At 44.3% G+C, this 20,466-nt stretch overlaps 1 protein-coding gene across 6 annotated transcripts in view; it reads right to left on the reverse strand.

Annotated features, from left to right (window-relative positions):
* LOC137632681 (methyltransferase-like protein 22) overlaps positions 1–20,466 on the reverse strand; it is a 533,866-nt gene that overhangs the window by 156,410 nt on the left and 356,990 nt on the right. For 5 of the 6 annotated variants that reach the window (XR_011042082.1, XM_068364769.1, XM_068364768.1 and 2 more), the window contains exons 2-3: positions 18,512–18,652; positions 1,576–1,791 (exon numbers count right to left, since the gene is read on the reverse strand). Coding sequence is in view for 5 of the 6 variants with exons in the window: in XM_068364769.1 (XP_068220870.1) it covers positions 1,576–1,791; positions 18,512–18,647 (352 nt within the window). In the remaining variant the exon portion in view is untranslated. The remainder of the gene's footprint in view (positions 1–1,575; positions 1,792–18,511; positions 18,653–20,466) is intronic. The other variant, XM_068364771.1, reaches the window with a different exon arrangement.

Genomic DNA, 20,466 nt, shown 5'->3' on the forward strand with positions numbered 1-20,466 from the left:
TCCGCACGAAAGTCCTGCATCAGAGACGTTAATTGGTACTGCATGGTCTGCAGCAAAGACCACTTGGGGTCTGCAGGAGCAGGTGCGGCGACAGACGGTGTGACTGCCTGAGGCGGTACCGCTTTGCCTCTCTTAGGAGGTGAGCAGTCATCGGAAGACTGCAGCGAGTCCGAACTGACCCAGTGGCTACAACTGGGCCGTTGGACTTACGCGGAAGGGACCGACTTGCGCTTAAGAGGTCGTGAGACCTTGGTCCATGGTTTCTTATGAGAAACCTCTTCCGCAGACGAGGAATAAATGGGCTCTCTCGTCTCTGTGTGGGTGGGGCGATCTTGGGTAGATACGCCCGAAACCACGGAGGGAACGTCTGTTCGCTGATTAAAGCCTCTCGAACCCTTTGGTCGTACGACATTGCTTCTCCCCTGGACTTGGGAGCTTGCAAGAGGTCCCGGACTAGGAGGACGACAGGCACGAACAGACGAACCATCAAGCGCAACACTATCCACAACACTATCACTCACTTTATCACTTCCCACTGCACTCTTACACTTCAGCTCTTTGACGTCCGCCATGAGCTGGTTACGGTCACTAGCCAAGGACTCCACTCTCTCACCCAGAGCTTGGATGGCACGCATCATATCTGCCATCGAAGGTTCCTGAGTGCCAGAAGGGGGATTAGGAGCAACCACTACAGGGGAAGGAATAGGTTGTGGGGCATGAGGAGAGGAAAAATCAACGGAACGAGATGAACTTCTCATGACTCTATCTCTCTCTAGCCTACGTGTATATTTCTGGAATTCGATAAAATCGAATTCCGAAAGCCCAACGCATTCCTCACATCGATCTTCCAATTGACAGGTTTTATCCCGACAATTGGAACAAACGGTGTGAGGATCGATAGAGGCCTTCGGAAGACGCCTTGAACAGTCCCTAGCATTACACTTCCTGAATTTAGGGACTTGAGAAAGGTCAGCCATTTTGAATTGGTCAAAGGGAAATTCAAAAACTATCCAAAGACATCAACAAATAATCCGATATCAAAAAAAGAATGCAAGGATTTATTGAAGAGAAAGCCTGCACAGCGAAAGCTCAAAACTAGAAACGTGTACTTCACCAAATAGTTGTGAAAACCAAACCAGTTAGCAACAGCGAATTAGTAGGTCTTGCCGGTGGCACGACAGAGAGAAAATTGAGTTCTTTGTTTACAATGAGTACTGAGTACCTGCACGACAGATGGCGCTGTTGAAGTACACCCCCTACCTGCATAGCGATCGCTGGCGAATTTTTAACGTAGAGTTTTCTGTCGAGCAGCAGAGCTGCAGCTTATATAATCACCGGCTAAGTTAAATATTGAAAAATGATTTTTAACAGAAGAACATGAGCTACAACTATACAGTACAGTACTCATAAGCATGCCTAATCATAGATAAAACAGAACGGTAGTTAAAACTACATTCTAACGAATGCAAATGACTGCAAGCATAAGGATGCAACACAAATAAGGAAGACAAATTACTTTCAAGGCAGGATGTGGCAAGCAAGACACCAACTATTAACACCAAAAGGTTGTCCTACTTTCCCACTGTGAGCTCCAAAGAACCACTTCGCCATTAGATCCTAGGTGACACTCAAATAGTTCCTCATCTTCTTTTCCCTCCTCCTCCTCCAAATTTTGTTTAGCCACTCTCAAACAATCACATCTGTTATCTTTTTTCCTTTTTCCTTTTAAAGCCCTTTTGTTAAGTCTCTGTGTTTCAGCTGTGATGCCATCCTGTTTAGTGATCAGGCAATCTGAAAATTTGAAATTAGTCATGACAACTAAAATCAAAACTGCAAAATTCCTAATATAAAAAACTACGAAATACATAACTCTCTGGGTTATTCACCAGAGTCTGAGTTGGAAAGGGTAAAGGGTACCAATCACACCACACACTTATAGCTTAATGCAGTAAGGGTAAGACTACAATTGTATTTTAGGTACGTTGTATTAATAAGCTAACAAACAATAAACACTTGGACCCTAAAACATTTTCTGATGGCCAATCGAGGCAGAGAAAAACATGTACTGCTGATCCAAAGATTATGACTGCGGAAATCTTTAGTAGCTATTTCGGAAAAAGAAATTCGAGAGTACCACAAAACTATGAAAATTCTGACACAAGCTAAGTGCACCATCTTCTGTGAAGCGTGGACATGACTTATTTTACTGATGGAGCCAAAAGAATGAGTCGAGAAAATTACTTTCGTGACAAAAGCCTTAAGAAATCCAAATCTGTAAAGATGCCTCAGCAAGCTATCAGTCCATATAAAAATGAGAGGAAAACTTGCGCAAATACAATACATTTAAAGAGTGCTAATGGCATTCCATTAAGAAACTGACCAAATACAATACTTCCAGAATAGATATGTCTACATTATACAATATTTCCAGAATAGATACAGTATGTCTACCTTATATAATATATAACATAATGAATAAAAAAAAAACTTGTTCATTTAAAAGTTCATTTAAAGAGTAGGGAATCAAGTTGGAGGAGAAGTAAAGGGATTTCAACTAAACAGAGAAAGGCTTTCATTTATTAAACATGAAATTTTCTTTAAAAAAAAATATATTTTAATTATAAAATAAATTTTTGAATATACTTACCCGGTGAATATATAATAGCTGCAACTCTGCGGCTCGACAGAAAACACACTCAAAAAACTCGCGAGCGATCGCTATGAAGGTTGCGGGTGTGCCTACCAGCGCCAACTGTCGGCCAGATACCACTCTTGCATGTAAACAAACCCTTCAATTCTTCTCGTCCCGCTGCGTCTCTATTGGGAGGAAGGGAGGGTCTTTAACTTATATATTCACCAGGTAAGTATATTCAAAAATTTATTTTATAATAAAAATATCATTTTTAAATATTTAACTTAGCCGGTGAATATATAATAGCTGATTCACACCCAAGGCGGTGGGTAGAGACCAGAGTTAATAAAGTTTACAGCGTATAAGCTAAGAGTTTTTTTGACAGTTATCAATATAACAAAACCAAAATATATAGGTACCTGGTAAGGAAGTTGACTTAGACGATTACTCTGCCTTGTAAGTCTGTCTTCCTCACGGAGCCCAGCGATCCTCTTAGGATGCTGAAAGACTCCCAGGAGCTGAAGTATCAAGGGCTGCAACCCATACAACAGGACCTCATCAAACCCCTAATCTGGGCGCTCTCAAGAAATGACTTTGACCACCCGCCAAATCAACCAGGATGCGAAAGGCTTCTTAGCCTTCCGTACATCCCAAAATTAAAAAAAAATTTCAAGAGACAGATTAAAAAGGATATTGGAATTAGGGTAATGTAGTGGTAGAACCCTCACCCACTACTGCACTCGCTGCAACGAATGGACCCAGTGTGTAGCAGTCCTCGTAAAGAGTCTGGACATCTTTTAAGTAAAATGACGCGAACACTGACTTGCTTCTCCAAAAAGTCACGTCCATAATACTTTGCAGAGATTTATTTTGCTTGAAGGCCACGGAGATTGCTATAGCTCTAACTTAGTGCGTCTTAACCTTAAGCAAACATCGGTCTTTCTCATTCAAGTGAGAATGAGCTTCTCGTATGAAAAAATCTGATAAAATATGACAAAGCATTCTTTGACATAGGCAATGATGGTTTCTAACTGAGCACCATAATGCCTCAGATTTACCTCGTAATGACTTAGTACGAGCTAAATAGAACTTAAGAGCTCTAACAGGACATAATACTCTTTCCAGTTCGTTGCCTACGATCTCTGATAAGCAAGGAATATCAAAAGATTTAGGCCAAGGACGAGAAGGCAGTTCATTTTTGGCCAGGAAACCAAGTTGAAGTGAACAAGTGGCTTTTTCTGTAGAAAAAACCGATCTTCTTACTGAAGGCATGAAGTTCACTGACCCTTTTAGCCGAAGCCAAGCACACTAGGAAAAGTGTCTTGAGGGTGAGATCCTTCAGGGAGGCTGAATGTAATGGCTCAAACCTGTCTGACATGAGGAATCTTAGGACCACGTCTAAGTTCCATCCAGGAGTTGCCAAACGACGTTCCTTAGAGGTCTCGAAGGACTTAAGGAGATCTTGGAGATCTTTATTGTTGGAAAGATCTAAGCCTCTATGTCGAAAGACCGAAGCCAACATGCTCCTGTAGCCCTTAATCGTGGGAGCTGAAAGGGAGCGAACCTTTCTCAGATGTAAAAGAAAATCTGCGATTTGGGCTACAGAGGTACTGGACGAGGACACAGATGCTGACTTGCACCAGTCTCAAAAGACTTCCCACTTCGACTGGTATACTCTAATGGTAGAAGCTCTCCTCGCTCTTGCAATCGCACTGGCTGCCTCCTTCGAAAAGCCTCGAGTTCTTGAGAGTCTTTCGATAGCCTGAAGGAAGTCAGACGAAGAGCGGGGAGGCTTTGATGGACATTCTTTACGTGGGGCTGACGTAACAGATCTACCCTTAGAGGAAGACTTCTTGGAAAGTCTACCAGCCATTGGAGTACCTCGGTGAACCACTCTCTCGCGGGCCAGAGGGTAGCAACCAACGTCAACCTTGTCCCTTCGTGAGAGGCGAACTTCTGCAGCACCTTGTTGACTATCTTGAATGGAGGGAATGCATATAAGTCCAGAAGAGACCAATCCAGTAGAAACGTGTCTATGTGGATTGCTTCTGTATCTAGGACTGGAGAGCAATAGATTGGTAACCTTTTGGTCAACGAGGAGGCAAAGAGGTCTATGGTGGGTTGACCCCAAGTAGCCCAAAGACTCTTGCCCACGTCCTTGTGGAGGGTCCATTCCGTGGGTATCACCTGACCCCTCCGACTGAGACAGTCTGCCAAGACGTTCAAGTCCCCCTGGATGAATCTCGTCAACAGGGAGATGCCTCAATTTCTTGACCATAAGAGAAGGTCCCTTGCAATCTCGAGCAGCGTGAAGGAGTGCCTCCTTGCTTGGAGATGTACGCCAAAGTTGTGGTGTTGTCTGAGTTGACCTCTACCACTTAGTTTCGAAGAAGCTTTCGAATATCATCAAGGCCAAGTGGACTGCTAATAGCTCCTTGTCGTTGATGTGCATGCTCTTCTGACTTGAGGTCCACAGACCCGAGCATTCCCGACCGTCCAGGGTCGCACCCCAACCCAAATCCGACGCGTCTGAGGACAACACGTGGTTTGGGTTCTTGACTGCTAGGGATAGTCCCTCTCTCAGACTGATATTGCTGTCCCACCATTTCAGGCATGCCTTTACTGGTTCGGAGACTGGGAATGATACCGTCTCTAACGTCTTGTCCTAGTTCCAGTGAGAGGCTAGATGGAACCGGAGAGGCAGAAGGTGTAGTCTCCCTAGTGAGACGAACTGCTCCAGGGATGAGAGAGTCCCTACGAGACTGTTCCAACTCCTGGCTGAACAAACGTTTTCTTTTCAGCATTAGTTGGACTTTGAGCAGGGCTTGACTGCGAATCTCCATCCCCAAATATAGAATAATCTGGGATGGGATCAGTTGGGACTTTTAGGTTGACCAAAAGTCCCAACTCCCTGGCCAGACTCAACGTCCAATGTAGATCCTGCAGACAGCGAAGACTGGACGATGCTCTGAGAAGCCAGTTGTCCAAGTACAGGGAGGCTCGGATCCCCGATAGATGGAGGGATTTTGCCACATTCCTCATGAGCCTCGTAAACACGAGAGGCGCAGGACTGAGGCCAAAGCACAGGGCTCGAAACTGGTACTCCACATTCCTGTAAACAAACCTCAGAAACGGTTGGGAATCCGGGTGTATAGGAATGTGGAAGTATGCCTCCTGAAGGTCGAGAGAGACCATCCAGTCGCCTTCCATAAATGCTGTCAAGACAGCCTGGTAGACTTCATCGTGAAGTTTGTCTTGACAAAGAACACATTGAGCGCACTTGCCTCTTTACGTACTCCTGCAGTGAACATGGCTGCCAGATCATTGGAGCCATCCCTGAGGGACTTGTTCCTGCAGAGAACGTGGCTGTCAGATCATTGGAGCCATCCCTGAAAGCCTTGTTTATGCATGACATAATTGTACAGCAAAACTTCAAACGCTCGAAAATAGCTCTGAAGTCGACCTGTAAAATCTTGGAGCATCTCATGGCCAGGCGCCAGGGAGAGTCTATGAGGTTTGAGAAGTCTATCTGGGCAGAGGCAGGAACTCCCAAGCCGAGAACTTCTCTCGTGTCATATCAGACTCTCGCTCTATAAGCCAGCTTAAAAGTAGGGAAAGCAAAGGCTGTCTCCCCCAAACTCCTCCTGGTGATAAACCAGTCGCCTAGCAAACGTAAAGCTCTCTTAGAAGAGCGAGAGAGCACTAGCTTATAAAACAACGGCTTCGAAGTAGCTAGGCCTAGTGTAAGCTCTGACGTTTAGGCGAACGAGGAGCAGCAGTTACAAAAAGATCCGGACAAAGATCCTTAAAAATCAGCATGATTTATTTAAAGTCCATAGAGGGCTAAGCAGCTTTAGGCTCCTCTCCGTCTGACAGCGTCCTCAAGGGAATATCAGTAGGAGGGGGAACAGCAACTTCCTCATCTGAAGGAACCTTGTCCGACAATAGCCAAGTCTCAAGCAAGGGAGAGACCTACTGTGGTGGCAATGCTTTACAAGCAGAGTCCACACGCACTGGTGCATTAGTAGTGGACCAGGACGCAACGTCATGTAACTGCTTGACAGTCTGTGAACTGTCAACAACAACAGGTGCGTGAGGACGCACAGCGTCCACTCGAGACTGCTTTGACCGCCTAGTCTGAGCAGTCAAAACAACTCTAGAATGTGGAGGTTGACGCTCAGCGTCAAAACAAGTCAACTCCGATTGTTAGCGAACGTCCTGAACGTCAACAGGAGCATCAGCAAGTGGCCTAACGTCCAAATGTGGCTGAAAATCCACACGAGACCGCATCGAGTGTGGTTCTAAACAACCTGACTGACGTGACTTGGCTACGCCAACGTCAACAGGACGCACAAAGGAACGTTAGGGTGGCTGAAGGCCAGGATCTCGATGAGAGAAACGGCTAGGCTCAACGGACTTATCGGCAGAATAGTCTTCCATAAGGGAGGCAAGCTTATTCTGCATGTTTTGCCGTACAACCCATTTGGGATCAACGGGAATGGTTGCGGTAAGAGACGAGGGTAACGTCTGTGACTGCAAAACCTTGCCTACAAAAAGACTCACGGAGTCTGTGTTACGCTTTTGTTTAGGCGGCGAGCAGTCTTCCGATGACTGCATAGGGTCAGAGCTGTCCTAATAGTTAAAACCAGGACGCTGGACCTGTCCTGAAAGGACTGACTTTCGCTTAAAGGGCCTCGAAACCTTGTTCCACGGTTTCTTATGCGAAAAGCCTTCGGATGACGAGGAGAAAAACATCTCTCTCGCCTTATGGTAGGGGTGATCTTGGTAAGATACACCTGATACCATAGAGGGAACGTCTGTTCGCTGATCAAGGCCTCTCGAACCCATAAGTCGTACGACATTACTTCTCCCCTGGGCTTGGGAGCGTGCAAGAGGTCCCGGACTAGGCGAACGACAGGCACGAACAGACGAACCCTCGGTCGCAACACTGATAACACTTTGCGCAATATCACTTTATCACTACGATTTTCTGTTTTGCACTTATTTCACTGAAATCGAATTTTTTAACAATTCACATTAGGTATGAATAAAACTGATTTCTACCTGAAGCACGCAATTCTACCCTCATCAAAAGGTTATAATTGCGAAATCAGTCGTATAATGTAAGCACATTAATACAAGCAAAAAACAGTAAACATATTTTAAGATAAAAAGATCAGTGGCTGGGGAAGAGACTAAACACTAGTTCATTCAAAACTACGTTTTCAAACTCTCACCTTACAGTGCCTTGGGACGAGAATAAAAACTAAAAACGTTTTATCCTTTCTCCCCGTACAGAGACTAGGGACGAGAGTAACTCGAGAACAACGTTACTCGCTTGGGACGAGAATAAAGATCGGAACGTTCTCTCTCCTCTCTCTGTCTCTATATCTCTCTCTCTCTCTCTCTCTTGATTTCGCACCGAAGAGAAGAGCCCACTTACGTTTCGTCAAAAAACAGGTTATTTGACCAAAGGAAAAAACTGAAAGGTTTTTCAATTAAAAAGTTCCTTTAAAATAGAATTTAAAACATTTAAGCTTTGAAAGAAGAATGAACAAAACGTCAGAATCGATTTACTCTCTCTGCAAAGTGAAACCGTGATACTCTCTCTCTCTATCGTAACGATAGAGCGCAAACTGCGTAACATAAATAAACTAAACGTTAGTTCATCTTTGAAACAGTACGAAGACTATTCAAAGAAAATCTTTCATAAAATATTACTAAAAAATATTCATTAATAAGTTTTAAATCATTAGCTCTGTAAAAGTTATTTACGATTGAAAGGGCTCAACGTTGTTTAACTTCGGTTTCCAAGTTAGGACCGCCTACTCTCAGGAAAGGTCGCATATAAACAAATCATTAAAATTTATCTTGATGTTTATTATAAATGGAAAGCTAATCGAAGAGGCCTAATAAAGGCGGGTGAGATATAAAAAAAATATATAGAGGAAAATCTATATTAATTTATAACGTGATAAGATAATTGCTAAAAGCCTAAAACACACTTCCGTACTACGGGAAGGGTCGGCCATTTAAAAGTCAAAGGAAGTCCCAAAAACAATCCAAAGTCATCAAAAATTAAATCTATCCAAAAACGAGTTCAAGATTTAAGTTGAAGATAAAACACCTGCACTGCGAAAGCTCAAACCAAAATGAAGTACTTCACCAAATATGTTGAGAAAACTCCAGGTTCTACAGCGAGTATTGATACGTCTTGTCGTCAACGTCGACAGAGAAGAATTGAAGGGTTTGTTTACATGCAAGAGTGGTATCTGGCCGACAGTTGGCGCTGGTGGGCACACCCGCAACCTTCATAGCGATCGCTCGCGAGTTTTTTGAGTGTGTTTTCTGTCGAGCCGCAGAGTTGCAGCTATTATATATTCACCGGCTAAGTTAAATATTTAAAAACCTATGTTCATTTTATGGGCAAACCATTGCCTTACATAGTGAAATAAGGCAAAAATAAGTAAAATAACAGCTGCATCGCTTTAAAAGGATTTTATGAGGTTAGAACATATAAAAGAACCTCTCAATAATAGTTGTCTGCTAGTACATTCCTCTTACCAGGAATATACCTGGCTGACAACTCTACAGACACAAGGGACAGTGTTACAGGCACAAAGGGAGCGGGAGATCTGAGCCTCGGAACCCCAGGCACAAGGGTCAGGGTAACAGGTACAGGGGTGATGTAAGGGGTGACACCCAGCACCAAGGCAACAAGCCCTTCCAGCTCCAGAGCCTATTTTAGGAGTGGTGCCTACAAGTGCCACAGCTTTCCTTCCCAACATTGGCACTGGTGTCATAGGATGAGCCTTAAAAGTCCATTTAGATTTTGGAAGGGGCACCAGTGGGGACATCATTGAGGTCACTGACACTAGAAACACCCACCACACCTTTCAACACTGTCATCTCCAATGGAGATACTGGCACTGCATATCCCGGGGTGAGGTACACTTAGCTACCAGCTCTCCTCAACAAGGTCATTGAGAACCTTAGGTTAAACTCACATGCGGTCTGCACAACAACAGAAGAAGAGCCTCAAACTTCTGATGGGGTGCAGCAATCACTGGGGGAACTGCACATGCCACCAGAACCTGAAAAGCCTGCTGAAGTAGATCAGAAGGCTCTTTGCTCCTGATGCATACTCCCTGAGGACTGAGCCTACAAGCAGCCATACCACCTGCAAAAGCTACACAGATGATGAGGGTCCATATCGATCTTACTCATGTACTGCCACAACATTGACTGAGTTTAATAGGGCACAGCCGCATGCCTACCCATGGAGCCGACATCATCAAAGCAGAAATAAACGTACAAGAAACATGAAATGAGAAAGAAAAAAAACCATAAAATAAACCAAAGCCAGATGTGGGAGAAAGTTCTTCAGTACACCACTGTGGCCAAGATCAAAGTGAAAGTAGCCGTACCTACTAGGTCGGTGGGGCCTACCTGGCTCTCGACAGCCAGCTGTGTTTACCTCGTTAAAAGCTTTGCGTCCATCCCAGCTTCACTGGTCATACTCCCGTTAAAGGTCAAAGGTTTGTACTGTATTAGATATAGGAATAAATTACTAATGATATCCCAATTAGTGTTTGATCAATGATGGATATCATGCTTGTATTTGCTTCATTATTCACTGATTGCAAAAATTCTTTTTTTATAGGGCATGCAGTACGGTAACTAGCACCTCTATGTGAATCAATACTCCCTCTTCTATTTGTGATACTAAAGTACTATGAAAAAGGAAAAAGATCGAGGTGATCCCTTCATTATCCCGAGAGGAATGGGGAGGGGTGGAGTATCAAGTTCCGCTCTCACCTGGGCAACGGTGGTGGTACTCGTTCCTTGGCGGAATTTTACTTGCTATTGGTGTACACCAGTTACCGCCACACCAGTCTCACACTCCGGTTAATCGGCCCCAAAGGTACGGGTGATCAGATGATATCAGTCTATCTCTTTCTGGAGATGGAAGATAAATTGCTAAAAACTTTGAGGGATTTCTTATGGTCGGCCTTCCTCTTGGTTTTTTTGAAGCGAAGCAGTGTCAAAATTTAAAGAGGAGTAGGAGGAGGAGTTGGTTGCAGAGGAAGAGGAGCAAAATCACTTCTTTTCTTCCCATAGCTAACTGTAGAGGTGTCAAGGTCTGAGAGCCCAAAAATGACGATGCTCCCTTGGGGAGAAAGGCCACATGAGTTTCTCCCCCTGGAACCACTCCACTGGGTGTCACTGGCACTGCACCATCACTCACTATGATAACAAGCACTAGGGTCACTGGAAATGTGACCTCAGACACTGAAGGTAACTTGTCAGCAGCCAAATAAGCCTTCAAAGCACTGACTGATGGTATAAACTTCTTTAGATCAAACTCATCATCGTTAGTCTGGAAGGCACCACGTGAGGCTCAGGGCGTGACGGTGTATATCCCTTTCTGGGAGCAGGAGATACCACAACCTGGACCAAACAACTCATCGAGGTATAACCAAAGTCTGCCGACTCCTCGCGTGTGCTCCCCGTGGATAAAGTCCAAGGAGTACCTGTGGGAATAACAGAGGGTCCAGGTTGAGAGGGAAGATAGAAGGAATCAAAAAGCTCCTTAGGCATCAACTTATTCCATCAGAAGGTCTAGAAAAAGACTTCTTAGAAGATTTCTTCTTCCCAAACTCATGCTGCGAGGAAGACCATGCCCTACACTTGTCACAGGAGGATGACTACGAACAGATATGACGCTTAAAATGGAAACAAAGTTCAGGGGGATCAATGGAAGGTCTAGACAAACCTTCCACACATCTTACGTTTTCTCTGCCACTTCCACATGTCACATTTTTATTCCATAATGTGAAGTGCATAAACTTACAAACGTGCAACAAATTGGGCATAGGAGAAAGAATTCGACAGCCAAAGCAATCCAAGAACAGCAGAAGCTCGTTCAAGCACATAGCACCCAAAATCAAAAGTAGTTTGTCCTTGACAGGTAAGTGGGCAGGACTATTCGCTTTGTGTCACTTGTCGTTAACTAACCACCTGTACCTTGTTGACGCTTAAATACACATTCCATTTTGTAATGAAGTTGTTAAGTTTTTATTTGTCTCAAAACTAATCTTCCATTACAGTTCCCAGGCTATAGAGGATCATTTTAGAAAGGTGATCAGCCAAAAGCTTCTGTGAAAAAAATTATTTTTCATTCGCTCTAACTGATGAGCATTTTGTTGTGAAAAATGATATTTTAATTATAAAATAAATTTTTGAATATACTTACCCGGTGAATATATAATAGCTGCAACTCTGCGGCTCGACAGAAAACACACTAAAAAAACTCGCGAGCGATCGCTATGAAGGTTGCGGGTGTGCCCACCAGCGCCAACTGTCGGCCAGATACCACTCTTGTATGTAAACAAAACCTTCAATTCTTCTCGTCCCGCTGCGTCTCTATTGGGGAGGAAGGGAGGGTCATTTAATTTATATATTCACCGGGTAAGTATATTCAAAAATTTATTTTATAATTAAAATATCATTTTTAAATATTTAACTTAGCCGGTGAATATATAATAGCTGATTCACACCCAAGGAGGTGGGTAGAGACCAGAGTTAATTATGTTTACAGCGTATAAGCTAAGAGTTTTTTCATTTTGACAGTTATCAATATAACAAAACCAAAATATATAGGTACCTGGTAAGGAAGATGACTTAGACGATTACTCTGCCTTGTAAGTCTGTCTTCCTCACGGAGCCCAGCGATCCTCTTAGGATGCTGACAGACTCCCAGGAGCTGAAGTATCAAGGGCTGCAACCCATACAACAGGACCTCATCAAACCCCTAATCTGGGCGCTCTCAAGAAATGACTTTGACCACCCGCCAAATCAACCAGGATGCGAAAGGCTTCTTAGCCTTCCGTACAACCCATAAAACAATATTAAAAACATTTCAAGAGACAGATTAAAAAGGATATGGAATTAGGGAAGTGTAGTGGTTGAACCCTCACCCACTACTGCACTCGCTGCTACGAATGGACCCAGTGTGTAGCAGTCCTCGTAAAGAGTCTGGACATCTTTCAAGTAAAATGACGCGAACACTGACTTGCTTCTCCAAAAGGTCGCGTCCATGATACTTTGCAGAGATCTATTTTGCTTGAAGGCCACGGAAGTTGCTATAGCTCTAATCTCGTGCGTCTTCACCTTAAGCAAAGATCGGTCTTCCTCACTCAAGTGGGAATGGGCTTCTCGTATTAAAAGTCTGATAAAATATGACAAAGCATTCTTTGACATAGGTAAAGATGGTTTCTTAACCAAACACCATAACGCTTCAGATTTACCTAGTAAAGGCTTAGAACGAGCTAAATAGAACTTAAGAGCTCTAACGGGGCATAATACTCTCTCTAGTTCGTTGCCTATGATCTCTGACAAGCTAGGAATATCAAAAGATTTAGGCCAAGGACGAGAAGGCAGTTCATTCTTGGCCAGGAAACCAAGTTGAAGGGAACAAGTGGCTTTTTCTGTCGAAAAACCGATGTTCTTGCTGAAGGCATGAAGCTCACTGACTCTTTTAGCCGAGGCCAAGCACACCAGGAAAAGAGTCTTAAGAGTGAGATCCTTCAGGGAGGCTGAATGTAAAGGCTCAAACCTGTCTGACATGAGGAATCTTAGGACCACGTCTAAGTTCCATCCAGGAGTAGCCAAACGACGTTCCTTAGAGGTCTCAAAAGACTTAAGGAGATCTTGTAGATCTTTGTTGTTGGAAAGATCTAAGCCTCTATGCCGGAAGACCGAAGCCAACATGCTCCTGTAGCCCTTGATCGTGGGAGCTGAAAGGGAGCGAACTCTTCTCAGGTATAAGAGAAAATCAGCGATTTGGGCTACAGAGGTACTGGACGAGGATACAGATACTGACTTGCACCAGTCTCGGAAGATTTCCCACTTCGATTGGTAAACTCTAATGGTAGAAGCTCTCCTCGCTCTTGCAATCGCACTGGCTGCCTCCTTCGAAAAGCCTCTAGCTCTAGAGAGTCTTTCGATAGTCTGAAGGCAGTCAGACGAAGAGCGTGGAGGCTTTGGTGTACCTTCTTTACGTGGGGCTGACGTAATAGGTCTACTCTTAGAGGAAGACTTCTTGGAAAGTCTACCAGCCATCGAAGTACCTCGGTGAACCATTCTCTCGCGGGCCAGAGGGGAGCAACTAACGTCAACCTTGTCCCTTCGTGAGAGGCGAATTTCTGCAGTACCTTGTTGACAATCTTGAATGGTGGGAATGCGTATAGGTCTAGGTGAGACCAATCTAGGAGAAAGGCGTCTATATGTATTGCTGCTGGGTCTGATACTGGAGAGCAATAGATTGGTAACCTTTTGGTCATCGAGGTTGCAAAGAGGTCTATGGTGGGTTGACCCCAAGTCGCCCAAAGCCTCTTGCACACGTCTTTGTGGAGGGTCCATTCGGTAGGAATTACCTGACCCCTCCGACTGAGGCAATCTGCTAGAACGTTCAAGTCGCCCTGGATAAATCTCGTCACCAGGGAGATGCCTCGATCTCTTGACCAGATGAGCAGGTCCCTTGCGATCTCGTACAGTGTCAGGGAGTGGGTGCCTCCTTGCTTGGAAATGTACGCCAAGGCTGTGGTGTTGTCCGAGTTGATCTCCACCACTTTGTCTCGAAGGAGACCCTCGAAGCTCATCAAGGCCAGGTGTACTGCCAAAAGCTCCTTGCCGTTGATGTCCATGCTCCTCTGACTTGAGGTCCACAGACCTGAGCATTCCCGACCGTCCAGTGTCGCACCCCAACCCAGATCCGATGCGTCTGAGAAAAGAACGTGGTTTGGTTTCTGAACTGCTAGAGGAAGTCCCTCTCGTAGACTGATATTGTCTTTCCACCAATTCAGGCAAGCCTTTACTGTTTCGGAAATCGGGATCGAGACCGCCTCTAGCGTCTTGTCCTTTTTCCAGTGAAACGCTAGATGGAATTGTAGAGGTCGGAGGTGTAGCCTTCCTAGCGAGACAAACTGCTCCAGGGATGATAGAGTTCCTACTAGACTCATCCAATTCCTGACTGAGCAACGTTCTCTCTTCAACATTCTTTGGATTACGAGCAGGGCTTGATCTATTCTGGGGGCAGACGGAAAAGCCCGAAAAACTGGACTGCGAATCTCCATCCCTAAATACAGTATAGTTTGGGATGGGATCAGCTGAGACTTTTCCATGTTGACCAGAAGTCCCAATTCCTTGGTCAGATCCAATGTCCAATTGAGATCCTTCAGACAGCGATGACTGGACGAGGCTCTGAGAAGCCAGTCGTCCAAGTAGAGGGAGGCTCGGATACCCGATAAATGGAGGAATTTTGCCACATTCCTCATAAGCCTCGTAAACACGAGAGGAGCAGGACTTAGGCCAAAGCACAGGGCCCGAAACTGGTACACCACATTGTCGAACACAAATCTCAGAAAAGGTTGGAAATCTGAGTGAATGGGGATGTGGAAGTATGCGTCTCTTAGGTCGAGAGAGACCATCCAGTCTCCCTTTCTGACCGCTGCTAAGACTGACTTCGTGGTCTCCATTGTGAACTTTGTCTTTGTGACAAAGACGTTCAGAGCACTGACGTCTAGCACCGGTCTCCAACCTCCTGTCTTCTTCGGTACTAGGAAGAGACGGTTGTAAAACCCCGTTGATTGAAGGTCCGAGACTTTGACCACCGCTCCCTTCTCTAGCAAAAGAGACACTTCTAGCTTCAGGGCTTGCCTCTTTGCTTCCTCTCGGTACTTGGGAGAGAGATCGATGGGGGAAGTCGCTAGAGGAGGTTTGTGTACAAATGGAATTTTGTACCCCTCTCTGAGCAACCTCACAGACTGTTGATCTGCGCCTCTCTTCTCCCAGGCTCGCCAGAAGTTCTTGAGTCTGGCACCTACTGCTGTCTGAAGCTGCGGGCAGTCAGACTCTGCCACGCGAGGACTTGGCTCCTTTCCTCTTTCCTCTCTTTCCTTCGGCACGAGTACTTCCCCTGCTGGGGCTCTGCCACGAAAGGGCGGAATAAACCTGGACGCTGGAGTGTCTATCCTAGGTCTAGCAGAAAAGGTAGTCGAAGGGGTCCCTTTGCGAGCAGAGGACGCTACTAAGTCATGGGTGTCCTTCTGCACTAGAGACAACGCTATGTCCTTAACCAAAAGTTCAGGAAACAAGAACTTAGATAAAGGGGCAAAGAGTAGCTCAGATCGTTGACAGGGCGTCACTCCTGCTGACAGAAAAGAGCACAGAGACTCTCGCTTCTTTAGGACTCCTGAAGTAAACGAAGAGGAGAGCTCATTGGATCCATCGCGGATGGCCTTATCCATGCAGGACATAATGAGCAGGGAGACATCTCTATCGGCCGATGAGATTTTCCTACTCAAGGCTCCCAAACACCAGTCAAGGAAGTTGAAAACTTCAAACGCTCTAAAAATGCCTTTAAGTAGATGGTCAAGGTCTGAGGATGACCAACTAATCTTCGAGCGTCTCATGGCTAGGCGTCGGGGAGGATGACCAACTAATCTTCGAGCGTCTCATGGCTAGGCGTCGGGGAGAGTCTACAAGACTTGAGAAGTCGCCCTGGGCAGAGGCAGGAACTCCCAAGCCGAGAACTTCTCCCGTGGCATACCAGACGCTCGATCTAGACGAGAGTTTAGATGGGGGGAAGGCAAAGGCCGTCTTCCCTAAACTCCTCTTGGTTTCCAACCAATCGCCTAACAGCCGTAAAGCTCTCTTGGACGAGAGAGAGAGAACGAGTTTTGTAAAGGCTGGCATGTCAGCAGGTACGCCTAAAACAAACTCAGACGGCGGCGAACGAGGAGCCACAGAGACAAAGTGTTCAGGAAACAACTCTTTAAAAATGAGCATGACTTTTTTAAAGTCCATCGATGGCGGAACTGCTCTAGGCTCATCAATATCTGAAGGATGATCCTCATGCTGAGGGTCAGCAACGTCCTCATCCGAAAGTTCCTCATCTGATGGCTGATGAGAAACAAGCAAAGGGGTTGGCAATGCTTGACACGCAGCGTCCACCCGCACTGGTGCATAAGTGGCGGAGCAGGACGCAGCGTCCTGAAACTGCTTGACAGTCTGGGAACTGTCAACAACAACAGGTGCGTGAGGACGCACAGCGTCCACTCGAGACTGCTTAGACCGCCTAGGCTGCGCAGTCAAAACAACTCTAGGTTGCGGAGGTTGACGCACAGCGTCAAAACAAGTCAACTCCGATGGTTGGCGAACGTCCTGAACGTCACCAGGCACATCAGCGAGTTGCCTAACGTCCACATGCGGCTGAAAATCCACACGAGACCGCATCGAGTGTGGTACTACCCCAACCGCTTGACGTGAGATGGCTACACCAACGTCAACAGGACGCACAACAGAACGCTTGGGTGGCTGAAGGCCAGGATCTCTATGAGATAAACGGCTAGGCTCAACGGAAACCTTATCTGCATTGTAGTCTTCCATAAGGGACGCAAGCTTAGACTGCATGTCCTACAGTATAACCCATTTAGGGTCTACGGGAACGGGTGCGGTAACAGACGGGGTTAGCGTCTGAGACGGCACAACTTTGCCTTGCTTAGGCGGCGAGCAGTCATCCGATGACAGCAACGGGTCCGAACTGTCCCAATGACTACATCCAGGACGTTGGACCTGTCCTGAAGGGACCGACTTCCGTTTAAGAGGCCTAGAAACCTTGCTCCATGGTTTCTAGCGTGAAAAGCCTTCGGAAGACGAGGTAAAAATGGGCTCTCTCGTCTTATGGTAGGGGCGATCTTGATGAGATACGCCTGATACCATAGAGGGAACGTCTGTTCGCTGATCAAGGCCTCTCGAACCCATAAGTCGTACGACATTACTTCTCCCCTGGGCTTGGGAGCTTGCAAGAGGTCCCGGACTAGGTGAACGACAGGCACGAACAGACGAACCCTCGGTCGCAACACTGTTCACAATACTTTGCGCACTAATCACTTTCCCACTTTCCGCCGTGGCACTATGGCACTTAAGTTCCTTCACGTCAGCCATGAGTTGATTACGGTCACTTGCTAACGCTTCAACTCTCTCCCCCAAGGCATGAATAGCACGTAACATGTCTTGCATAGACGGTTCCTGAGTGCTAGGAGGGGAGTTAAGAACAACCACTACAGGGGAAGGATTAGGTTCAGGGGCATGTGGAGAGGAAAAATCTACGGACCTAGATGAACTTCTCCTTACCCTATCTCTCTCTAGTCTACGTGCATATTTATCGTATTCGAGCCAATCGAATTCCGAAAGGCCCACGCATTCCTCACACCGATCTCCCAATTGACAGGTTTTACCCCGACAATTGGAACAAACAGTATGTGGGTCGAGAGAAGCCTTTGGAAGACGCCTATTACAGTCCCTAGCATTACACTTTCGAAATCTAGGTACTTGAGAAGGGTCAGCCATTTTGAATTAGTCAAAGAAAATTCCAAAAACAATCCAAGTCATCAACAAATAATCCGATTCAATACAGAGTTCAAGAGTTTATGTTGAGGAAAAACATCTGCACTGCGAAAGCTCAAACCAAAATAAAGTACTTCACCAAATATGATGGGAAAACTCCAGGTTCTACAGCGAGTATGAATACGTCTTGTCGTGTCGACAGAGAAGAATTGAAGGTTTTGTTTACATACAAGAGTGGTATCTGGCCGACAGTTGGCGCTGGTGGGCACACCCGCAACCTTCATAGCGATCGCTCGCGAGTTTTTTTAGTGTGTTTTCTGTCGAGCCGCAGAGTTGCAGCTATTATATATTCACCGGCTAAGTTAAATATTTAAAAACTAGTATTATGATCATACATTTCTAAAATTAATCTCAACAAGCGAAACAAAATCTTCATTGAAATCAAAACAGATACAAATGTTACTTCACCTGATGAGCCATTAATAGCTTCTCCCTTCGTGTAAGCAAATACTTCAGATGTAACGGTGTATTCTGTATGATGAATTTTTCTCTCTTCGGGATTGTCATTCTCGTCGTCCTCGAGGTTTTCATTAACTTTGGACATGGTTCCTGGAAAAAATATTTGTACTATATAAACAATTTCCTTCTAAAGATGAGAGATTATATCAAAACAGCCTATTTATCTATACACAATACAATACAGTACTGTACTTTGAATGATTTGGGTAAATATAAAAACAAAGGTAATACTGTTAATACATTTACAGCTTTCTAATCTCAGATTTGTTGAATAAATACAGGAGTATGATTGCCATGATTTCTAATATATTTTGGATGACAAGGATGCAAAAGAGTTAAGAATAAGATGCCATATTATTAACCCTTTGAACTTCCATGGACTGAAAACAATCTCCAAAATCTTAAGGTGAGCAATAGGTTTAAGTTTAATTTATGGCGGTATTTAATTCAAGAATAACAATCCATGCTAAATTAGGTAAAGTTAGGGTGTGTACTTTGAATCGTAATACTACAGTTTCTCACCGAGGTCACAAAAAGTCCAAACCAAAATAAAATTGGTAAATTTACAGTTTGGACCTTAGATAGATTTGGAATATTAAAATAATATTCATCTACATATAATAGCATGTTCTGAACAAATATGACCTTCATTTCTATAGTTTTAAAGATACAGGATACCCTTGAAGATCAAAAATAATCTGGGACCTCAGTTGGAAATCGGAATTTTTTTTTTGGGGGGGGGAGGCCACGGAACAAGCAAAATACAGTACTGTATCATAACCTAACCTAACCTAACCTAGGATACAGGGTCCTCTCCAAAATACCTAGTTACCAAGGGAATCAAGCACCTCTGTGATACGTTCCCTAACATGACCTATGAGGTCGTATCAATTATCATAAAACTAGTAAAATACTGTACTGTAAAGTGAATCAACTTCCCCTAGCCCCATCAACCTAACCAAAGGTGTCGAGTCTTTCTGACTTACTTAATTGGTGGGCTTTAGCCCCCTACAACTACCCACAATTTCCTGACCTAAACTTTGACACTGTATCATTTCAGAAACCATGGCCTTTTACCCTTACGGTGATTCGTTTTTCTATTAATTATTTTTCAAACATTTTGCCTTAAGAAGCCAAAGATATTCACATGAAATTTTCCGTTAAATTTACCGATATAGGAAAAGTCGACAGATCCCAATGCACAACTAAAGGTTATGAGTCGAAGCTGGTCGGTACAAAAACTGATATCCAATGACTTTGAATTATTAAATTTACCATCAAATTTATTGATACATTAAGAGTCAGTAGAACACACATCGTACTTCCAAACTACAAAGTCAGTTTTCTGAAATTGGGTCTAAATTCCAAAATCATAGTTCACTGGATATACTCAAAATAAAAGAAACAATCATTTCAGCAATATCCACCAAACTATAAAAAAAATAAACCTATAATGTTATTTACATTTTATACCAAGGTTGGATTCGGGAAAATAAAATAGAATTTATTTCTATTGAAAATGAATAGTTTCCGAGATACAGAAATCCATTAGAGAACATAACTTGCGCATATCCATCTAGCCTAACCTGGGCCCAGCGTTGCCGCCTCGAACACATGCAATGTGGGTAAAGGCAGGGTTGGCATTGTAGCAGCATCGAACTTCCGCAAGCGCTAAGTTATGTTTTCAAGAGACACATTACTTCCGTCTTTTATACAAAATTAATGGAAACCAAATTTTCGCCTTCCTGGATAATCTAAATTATTTCTTTTTCTAATTCATATCTTATAATCATTTTTTCATGGCAGTTTTGGTCTCATTATCAATGCTTAATTATCAAAATTTCAAGTACAGTAATGTTATAAAGTGTGATTTCACAAAGAATTATAGCTTAAAATATAATAAG

This window comes from Palaemon carinicauda, chromosome 41 (assembly GCF_036898095.1).
Source record: "Palaemon carinicauda isolate YSFRI2023 chromosome 41, ASM3689809v2, whole genome shotgun sequence".
Classification (NCBI taxonomy): domain Eukaryota; kingdom Metazoa; phylum Arthropoda; class Malacostraca; order Decapoda; family Palaemonidae; genus Palaemon; species Palaemon carinicauda.